Source organism: Caenorhabditis briggsae, assembly GCF_000004555.2.
Source record: "Caenorhabditis briggsae complete genome, chrII, whole genome shotgun sequence".
In the NCBI taxonomy this organism is placed as follows: Eukaryota; Metazoa; Nematoda; class Chromadorea; order Rhabditida; family Rhabditidae; genus Caenorhabditis; species Caenorhabditis briggsae.
This window is the reverse complement of record NC_013486.2, coordinates 13,647,770-13,657,243: the sequence shown is the minus strand read 5'-3', so window position 1 is coordinate 13,657,243 and position 9,474 is coordinate 13,647,770. Positions and strand designations below refer to the sequence as shown.

Sequence of the window (9,474 nt, the reverse complement as noted above, 5' to 3'; positions counted from 1 at the left end):
AAAAAAAACACTTTTTAAACGTTTTTTTGAGTTTGAATCATCAAATTGAAACAAAGTAAATTACAAAAATTATCCCAAAAAATGGAAAAGAATAAAAAATGGGGACAAAAACTGAAAAAAATGTGGATTTGAAAAATTCCCGGTATGTAGATCAGATGATCTACTTTTGATCTACTTTGGAAAAAATTTCCAAAAAAAATTGGTTTTTTTTTAATTTTCAGAACTCACAATCAGAGCTCCCTTTTTTGTCTTGATTATAGAAACGTGGCAAATTACTGTAAACATCCTAATAGAACGCCACACGAATCGTCAAACTTGAGCCAATTTATCTCATTTTNTGTGAGAGACCATCAATATGTGTCTGCGTCTCTTCACCGAAATAACGTCTCTTCACCGAAACAAGATCTCTCGTTTTAGGGGAGAATTTTTCATTTTTGAAAATTTGAAAAAGCTTCGCCCCGCCACCTTATCAATAGAGCGAGTTTGCAAAGATAGAAAAACAAACCCTGTGCGCGTCATTTCACAAGTTTTGTAATTTTCAAAAAACACATAAGGGGGGACCCTTATGTGATTTTTTCGATCAAAAAAATTTTTTTTCGAATTTTTTCGATCTTTTTTGATCAAACAGACAAACAATCTAGAAAAAAATGAAGAAAATTGTATTGAGAGCTCAAAATTTGGCTCAAAATGACACAATTTTAGATACCGGCCGTTCCGGGCCGAGCCAAGGCCTTGAAAATTTCCTAAGGCCCGGCCCGGAATTTTACAAGTATGTGAATTTGAATTTTTTGCTATTACCCGCTCTCCCACAGAAGATTTACAAACTCACTTGGGTCCCAAGAAACGCGTCAGTAAAGGCGCCCCAGAAAATTTCGCTGCCGAACTTCGTTGGCTGATTATCGTTTTAAATCATCAGCGAAAAAAGCGCTCGTTGCAACCCGCTGATTTTGAAGAAATAGATCATGATCTAGATCAAACCCGTGTCCACTTTAAAATTTAAATTAAAATTTCTTTTGGTCTACGAGTTTGCTGGGGCGCCTTTCCTGACCCGCTTCATGGGACCCGAAAAAAAAATACAAACTTCATATTCAACTCTTTCTGTTCATGACGACTTTTTCAAATTCATAAATACAAGTCCGATATATTTATCCGAATTTCGACTTTTAAAAAATTGTTGAAATACTCAAAAAAAATTCCGTTCGTGTGGTGTCAATTTTTTTTATCAGTGAAGATCTCCCATGTTCATTGCTATAATTAATTTGGGTTTTCTGCTGTTTCAGAACTACGTCAGATTGTATTTTTGACGGAAACTAGAAACATCCGTATGTCATGTCAGAAGATTTATTGAAAATTTGTTTAAAGGGACAAAAAATATTATCTGGTGACAGCTGCAGCAGTCGACGTGGAAATCTCGCTGGTGACCTTAACTGTCTTTGGAAGAACTGGCTTGAACATCTCTGAAATCAAATTTCCTACTTCATAAAATAAATTAGAGCTAACTTACCCAATGTTGCTTTCTTGTATTCTGATACAATGAGCATGAATGCAATAGTATCAATTGGTGGGTACAAACATAGAATGACAACATCCATCCGGTTTGGAAGTTCATCTCGAATAAAAAGAATGGTTGAATCAAGGGTCCGATCAGAAATGGTGCAATTGGCAAAACAAAAAGTAACGTTGGAACGATAGTTTGGACAACAAGAGCTCTGAAGAATTGCTTCTGGAGCTTACGATTCACAACGGACTGTTGAGCAAGCTCCTTTTGAAGAACAGTATTCATTCTGACTCCACAATAGATGATAATGAGGTACTGAAGAGCAATGGTAGCTACTCCGGACAAGAGGAACTTTATGATTCGCCACCTAATTGATCCATCTTCGGACTAAAAACTTACTTTTAGAAGATATTGAAAAACTTTGACGTTGACTTACATATGGAACTATGACATATCGTGGGACGTTTGTTATGTTTAATTCGTATGTGACAGATATTATATCTCTGAAATTTCCAAGTTCGACCGAGCTATATTTCTCTCACTAACCTCATATAAGAATCAGAGAACTCATCATGATCACAATTGACATACATGGCTCCTCCATATATCGCGCCAGAAAGAAGAACGTAGAACATCCATACCATGACACCAGCGCCTCCGAACTTCCGAGAAAAATTTGGCCGGCAAAGTGTGAAATAACGAAAAAGGAACTGAACAGCAATGATTGCCAGGATAACGATGTATAAAGCCGCATAAATGCAGATAGCGATTTTTAGAAATTCTGGAGATCCTTCCAACCAACTATTGAGACTAAAGTACATTAAAGCCTTGTTGTAATTATGAGCAAATGGTCTAGAAACAAGTTCCCATGTGGCAAAGAAGATTCCAACGAACGAGAATACCAGAATCATCACTTTATAAGGTCCCGTGATTTTTTTGATGTGAAGGATGGTCAAATAGATAAAAAGAGTGTTTGCAATTGAGGTAGTAACGAATCCACATTGAGTAAAATAATAAGAATATTCGTAGAAGAGAGTCATGATTACGGTCACCAAGAGATGTGAAAAAAATAAAGTGATCCTGGGAATGAGACGCCTTTTTATGACTTCATGAATAATACAGAATACAAGTTCAAAATTGTATTTCCCGTTTATTGGGTGTTGTTTTTCAATCGAATACCTGAAAAATGAGTAACAGGTACTACAGACAATTCTGATCAGAAAATCAAAATGAGAAAATCGCAAGTGTGAATAACAGGACCTGGCTTTCGTTAAATATGTGCTAGACATTTGCTTGAATAATTTCAGAAAAATAATAAACAAATCCAACTCATCGAAATGCTTTCTTGATTCAACAGAATTCTGATTTCTGATTCTTTGACTTTTCAAAAGAATGTGTTTCACTTTTAACAAGGAAACAATGGGTCAAATAAAAAAACCAAAATTTAAAAACAGTAGAATGATGAACTGCTTTAACAAAAAACACATTGTAAACTCAGATTTTGATTTTTTTAAAAACTCCCGGGTAGGCAGAATAGCTTATCTAGACACTCCTGAAAATTCCAAAATTGAACGTTCGAAATTGTATTTATGGTTTGTTGGGTGTTGCTTTTCAATCGAATACCGTAAATATAAGTAATAGATACTGAAACATTCTGATCAGAATTGCACGGACAGTCCGTTGTCTGTTGTCCGCTGTCCGTATTCTGTGGAAAAAGCATAAAAACATTTCACTGTCCGCGCAACTCTAATTCTGATCAAAAATTCAAAAGAAAATCTCAAGTGTGAATAAAAGGGACTGGCTTTCTGAATTTATGCCCAAGGCATGGCTGAACAGTTTCAGAGAAAATGATAAACAAATCCATCACATCCAAACATTTACTTGATTCACCAGAATTCTGATTTCTGATTCTTTGAATTTTGCAAAACGAAGATTTATCACTTTTAGCTGCTTCGACGAGCGAACCTCAAACCTTAAAACCCTGCCTTTGATAAAAACTTCAGGATAGGCTGTTCTTAACCTATCCCAAAGTTTTCATCAAATATGTGCTTACAAGGTGTTCAGGTTTCTATTTGAATCAGACAAGTTCCGTTTGTTTTGCATTGCTCGAAAAAAAAACAGAATAACTTATAGTTCAGAAAAATTTTATTTCGCATCAGAATGCTCGGAAATTAGAAAAATTATGTCGAATCTTTACAGAACGCCCGTTTCATTTGCCTCGGAAGCAACGGCTTTAGTCATGGACTCCAAAGCTTTTTGAACGCATGAGAACTGCTTCAGACGATTGTACAGGTGTTCATTTTTGGGTATTCTGACAATCGGTTCAATTCCTCAGAAAAAATTATTCACACGGTCACAAAGTTCTCGAGATACAGTTATTTCTGAGAAGATGTTTTTTTGGGAAATCTTGTCTGATTTCTTCTTCATAGGACAAAAAAAAATAATTGCCGCGTATCCGTTCTCGCCTTATGGCCAAAATCTGACCAGTGTTCACTGCCACATTTGAGCAACTTTTGTCCAAAACTTGACCAAGATCCGCCTGAAAGCCAAGCTCCCTCAATTTCTGATAAGAAGTTTGGAGGCGACAGCAGACCTAAAAAAATGCTGTGCACTTCGTAGATTGTTGGGTTCCGTTCTTATTTTCTAGACCACGAGCTACACAGAACTTCCTTGATCGGATACGATAAATGTCCTTCCTGCGTTGAATGAAACGCATCTAATGGAAATTAATGTTACTTCCTTTCATACTTCATTCGTTTTTTTTCTATTTCCTGACTAAGAGTTATTTACTTCCATTTTATATGAAGCTGTAGAATTGTTTTTGGTAAATAAATAAGAAAAAAATCCCGACTAATTTCTGCCTAAAGTTCGACCATCTACACGATGAGCTTTTGGCCGAAAGTGGAACACCGCCATGGCATGTCTTCGTTTTTAAATTCCGTCCATTTGGACAACTTCTGCTTACAAAATAAGATTCGGCCAAAATCCGAATAGGGTACACTATATTTTTTGCTCTGAATGAATCATATCTCGTAGAATTTAATGCCATGCATCGTTCCGGACTATGAGTTCATTAAAGGTGGGGGGACAGGAGATTTTACGGGGGATTTTTGGGGCCAGAGTATGCATTCTACCGTGACGGTGTACAACGCTTAATGTCACTCTGCGTACAGCTGTCGTCCTCGCCTTTATGTATGCAATCGGGCGTGCGCTTTCTCCTTGCCCGCGTGCCTCAGTCGGTAGCGGCGCCGCACCCTCAATCATCGCCCCAACAAGTTCAACTCCTCGAGGGGCATATTTAAACGAAATTTCGAGAACATTATTTTTTTCATGTCCCCCCACCTTTAATTCCACTCCAGATAAAGTTTAAGAGATTTTACTTTCTTGAAAAAATGTGTTTTGATAGGTCTTTATTTATAAGAAAGAAGAAATGAGTAGACAGTTACTATAAAAATATACCACACGTATAATTGACCAAATACGGAAATCGTAGCAAAAAAAATTCTACAATTTCTTGTAGAAATGGAACTTCGTTACTCTCTTACCGTATTTTTTCTTCGATTTCTGATTCATAATTCTTGACAGATATCCTGATTCTCAGTCAGGATTTGGCTCCGCCCACTTAATATGAGTAATAACAAATTGAAAAAATATGGCTGACGGAATACGAAAAACACGAATTGTACGCTGCGGCGTTCAGATTCCTGACTAACTGCTTATTATTTAACCGGGCATGTGCTCGAAGATTTCCAACCAGATTTCATTTTTCTTTTGTTATCCAAAAAGGATGATCTCATTTTTCAATGAGCACTTTGAGAATTAATTCCGCTTGAAATAGATTTTTGTTTAGAGTAATGAATAGAAAACGAACGGATGGAGAAAATCCGTCTGGATATGAGCACCTCGCAAGTAACTTTTCAGTATTCCTGAAATTAAAATTTTATTTCAGAATGCTTGGTAAGCAATGGAGTGCTCTTCTCAAACTGATTCAGGATGTTTCTGCCGTTTTCTCAATTATAATTAACAGTTTTCTGATTCTTCTAATCTTGACAAAATCTCCAAAGCAACTTGGAGCTTACAAATGGTTGATGATATATATTTCAGTGTTTGAAATTCTTTATTCCATTCTGGATGTGGTTTATGTCCCGGTTAGTCTAATTTTAGATTTAAATATCCAGACTAAACATGTTTCCAGCAGCATTACTCGCATGGACCAACTTTCCTAGTGATTGTTGGAATCCAACATAAACTGTTTGGACCAGCTGGTCTCACTGTCTTGAACTCATTTTATTGGGGCTTCTTTGGTGCATCCATGGCCGTTTTTGCCGTTCACTTTGTCTATCGCTGGCTTGTGGTTTCCGAGTAATTCATTGCTCATTTTCAGCTGATTTTTCATATCTTTTTTTTATATATTTCAGAAATCCTCTTCTTGAAACATTCAATGGGTGGAAGATCTGGATTTGGTTTTCAGTTCCTCTTTGGTATGGGTTTCTTGGGTCTGCACCGGATATTTCCTCTCCGCTCCCAAGAATGCCACATCTCATTTTATTAGGTAACAATAGGAATCATTTTTTATAGATCTTTTCGTTTTCAGAGATAACGTAAAAGAGATTTTCGAGTTGGAATTTGATGAATACATTTATCTGTGTCCGTTTTTGTATGAGAGAATGGAAGATGGCTCCCTACAACTTCATGTCATGCCGTTTACTGGATTGGGTATCTTTTCCGCAACGATTGTGAGTTTGAACTATACTTCCGGGTTCCCCTATCCTCAAAAACCACCTACACTATCTAGACTATCCCTTCCCAACTTTCGTTCTCAATTTTCGTATATTCCAGGTATCTTCAATCATAATTGTACTTGTTTTTGGATATCTGTGCTACGATAGAATCAATCGTCTTGTAGCGACAACTCAAGCATCTGCAAAGTTCCAAAAACTTCAACGGCAACTTTTCTATGCTCTCGTTATTCAAACACTTATTCCTTTTGTGCTGATGCATATTCCAGCCGCAATCATGTTTGCATTCGTCTTTTTGGATATTGACTTGGGAGTTTATAGTGCTGTCGTATCAATGACGATAGCCATATACCCAGCTGTTGATCCTATTCCAACTTTAGTAATTGTGGAAAACTATCGAAAAACCATATTGAGTATGGTGCTACTTCTAGAAATCAAAACTTTAAAAATTTTGTTTCAGGAATGCTGGGCTGCTTCAGTAAAACGAACCCGATGGTCAGTTCAACAGGCGATATGTCGAAAATTTAATGTTTAATATTACTCTCTTGAATATCGAGCCAGTTAATGATAAATACTAAATGCTTTGAATGTATAAATAAAACAAATTTATTAGAATCTTTTAAATATTTTTAATTGGATAATCGTTTCCATCCAACTGAATGTACAAATTTTTCTGACTTCTAAAACAACAGTATTTTGCCACAAGAAATCCTGCTAAGAACGGCAATAACAAAAAGAGCACAATTGAAAAAGGGAAAGCAGAAGTACTAATTGGTTCTCTGAAAGATCGAACAACAGGCAAAACAGATCCCATCTTCATTTTTGAAATGGTTTGATCAAAATGAACTATTTCTTTAGTCCAATACTCCATGATCTGAAAAAATAATCGTCGAACTCCTAAATCAAATGTTAAAAACTCACAGATTCCTCAAAATCTGTTCTCATTTTAGGTCTGTCTCCAGATGTTTCGTTTCGTTATAATAGATATCAAAGAACGAAGAAGTTCTCAGATCCGATCTCTCAAATCCAATTCCAGGTTCTCCAGTTTTTATAAAATTTGTGAACATCGTCCGATAGACTTCTCCAATATTTTTCTCGTTTTCATCCTGTTCAAATGGATGAACTCCCATTATGTAGAATAAATCATCGGTGTGATCTGCATGCTTCGGATACGTAAGCTCATAGAGGTAAATCTGTAACTATTGTTGTTCGCAATGTTCGCATTTTGAAAACAAACCGGAACTCCGTTTTGTAATAATTTGTCTACTTTCACTTTGTTTTGAACTAACATCTCTTGAGTCTCGTCGCGTATTTTATTTGAAAATCCTGAAAAAAGTAGACGGTGTCATCTTGACGATGATGATATACTTAATTGGTCATTTTTCTGGTCCTGGTGATATTTGACATTAACTTCTCTTGGATTTTGGAATCCTAAAGAAACTCCAATATCATCCTAGCTATCAAAAGAGAGAGCCTCATATTTCGTACATCCAGTTAAAGCTGAAACATTCTTTGGAGTATCCATAAAGTTTTGCTCTGGAACTTCTTGAAATATCGGTCCTCGTATAACAGAAACTAGGACCAACAGACACGTCTAGCGTTTAATACAGTGCGTTTCAATATTATACGTCCACTCTTGTTTTTGGCCGTAACTTGAGAACCGGTTGAGATATCAATCTAATTTTATTAAAATTGAATTCAGAGCAACAAATTACATCTAGAAAACCATTTTTGAGAAAAAATATTGAAAACTACTCGAGATACAGAGAAAAATCTGAAAATGTGACATTTGCAACCGTTTCAAAATTATACGTCCACTCTCAGAATCAATGCTAAAATAGAGAATAAAAAATATTTCAATACTTTGTGGATGAACCTTTACCAGCAATGACATCGAAGAGACGATTTGGCATCGATTTGATAAGGTTTTGGATGTATTGGGTGCTCTTAGTCTTGAACTCCTGCTCCAGCAGACTCACTCAGCAATCAGCGCATCCCGAAGCTCTCCAATACTAGCATACTTCTTTCCATGGCGGTAAAGACGACGAACCAGCTCGCCCCAAACATTTTCCATCGGATTCAGATCTGGAGAGCAAGCTGGCCATGGCAAGACATCGATGTTTTTCGATTGGAACCAGTCCAAAGTGGAGCGGCTGACATGGATTGCAGCATTATCTTGCTGAAAAATGAACTGGCGGCGACTGAATCGACGACGAAACGGGATAAGGTGGTTCTGGAGAACGTCTTGGTAGTCTGTGGAGTTCATTCGACAAGTGGTGAAAGCGAGCTCCAAGTATCCAGCCGAAGCAAATGCTCCCCATACCATCAAACTGCCTCCCCCGAAATTCCTTTTGGCAAAAACGGCTGGATCCTTCCGCAAGTCGTGCCAGTACGATTTGAATCCGTCGGGTCCATCAAGATTGAATTTTTTCTCGTCCGAAAAAATTACCTGTAAAAGATAAGATAATTTGGATAGATAATTTTAAACTTAATACCTTATCCCAGTTGGTTCCCATGTTTTTTCGAGCGAAGTCGAGACGGCGAGTTTTGTGATTGTCAGTGAGCTTCGGAGCAGGGCGCATGACTGCTCTTTTGATGTTTGGATCATCCTTAAGAGCCCTCCAGATTGTACACTTGCTCACTCCAAGATTCAGCTCTTTTTTGATATCATTACAAGACTTCATGGTGTTTGAAGCCACACGAACGATTGATCGTTTGGCTCTTGAATTGAGTTTTGGAGGACGTCCAGCCTTGTTGGGTTGATTGTTGCGGGTCCGGTTCGATACAAAACGATTAATGCAATCGTGGGAACGATTTAGATGTTTCGCGATAGCCCTGTTGGTCCAACCAGAGGTTTTGAACGCGTCGATGAAGGCTTTTTCAGCATCAGTGAGCAAATGGCCACGAGACATGTTGAAAAGTGGAGAAAAACAAGGAAAAGCATAATGAAAAAAGTTTCTCACATTGGCAGCAAAAAACAAAACTAAATTCAAGCTTTTCCGGCTCCGCCAAAGGTCAAGATCGACATACCTTTGAAGTGGACGTATAATTTTGAAACGGTTGCAAATGTCACATTTTCAGATTTTTCTCTGTATCTCGAGTAGTTTTCAATATTTTTTCTCAAAAATGGTTTTCTAGATGTAATTTGTCGCTCTGAATTCAATTTTAATAAAATTAGATTGATATCTCAACCGGTTCTCAAGTTACGGCCAAAAACAAGAGTGGACGTATAATATT

General features: G+C 37.1%; 3 protein-coding genes across 3 annotated transcripts; 1 reads left to right on the top strand and 2 right to left on the bottom strand.

The window, feature by feature from the left end:
- Positions 1-1,374: 1,374 nt before the first annotated feature.
- On the bottom strand, positions 1,375-2,538 carry CBG21420 (the record flags this gene model as incomplete). The annotated part of the gene is made up of 4 exons (XM_002646939.1): positions 1,375-1,457; positions 1,501-1,885; positions 1,935-2,001; positions 2,045-2,538. 4 exons carry the CDS (start codon positions 2,536-2,538, stop codon positions 1,375-1,377), a joined length of 1,029 nt encoding a protein of 342 aa, XP_002646985.1.
- A 2,910-nt stretch (positions 2,539-5,448) lies between these two features.
- Positions 5,449-6,772, top strand: CBG21419 (the record flags this gene model as incomplete). Its single annotated transcript, XM_002646938.1, is given in 6 exon segments — positions 5,449-5,646; positions 5,694-5,860; positions 5,917-5,989; positions 5,992-6,050; positions 6,093-6,234; positions 6,338-6,772. Coding segments are annotated over 6 exon segments (1,074 nt in total).
- Positions 6,773-7,178: 406 nt separating this feature from the next.
- CBG26205 lies at positions 7,179-7,528 on the bottom strand (the record flags this gene model as incomplete). The annotated part of the gene is made up of 2 exons (XM_045242939.1): positions 7,179-7,430; positions 7,475-7,528. The coding sequence occupies 2 exons, from the start codon at positions 7,526-7,528 to the stop codon at positions 7,179-7,181; spliced, it is 306 nt and encodes a 101-aa protein (XP_045100438.1).
- Positions 7,529-9,474: the final 1,946 nt, after the last annotated feature.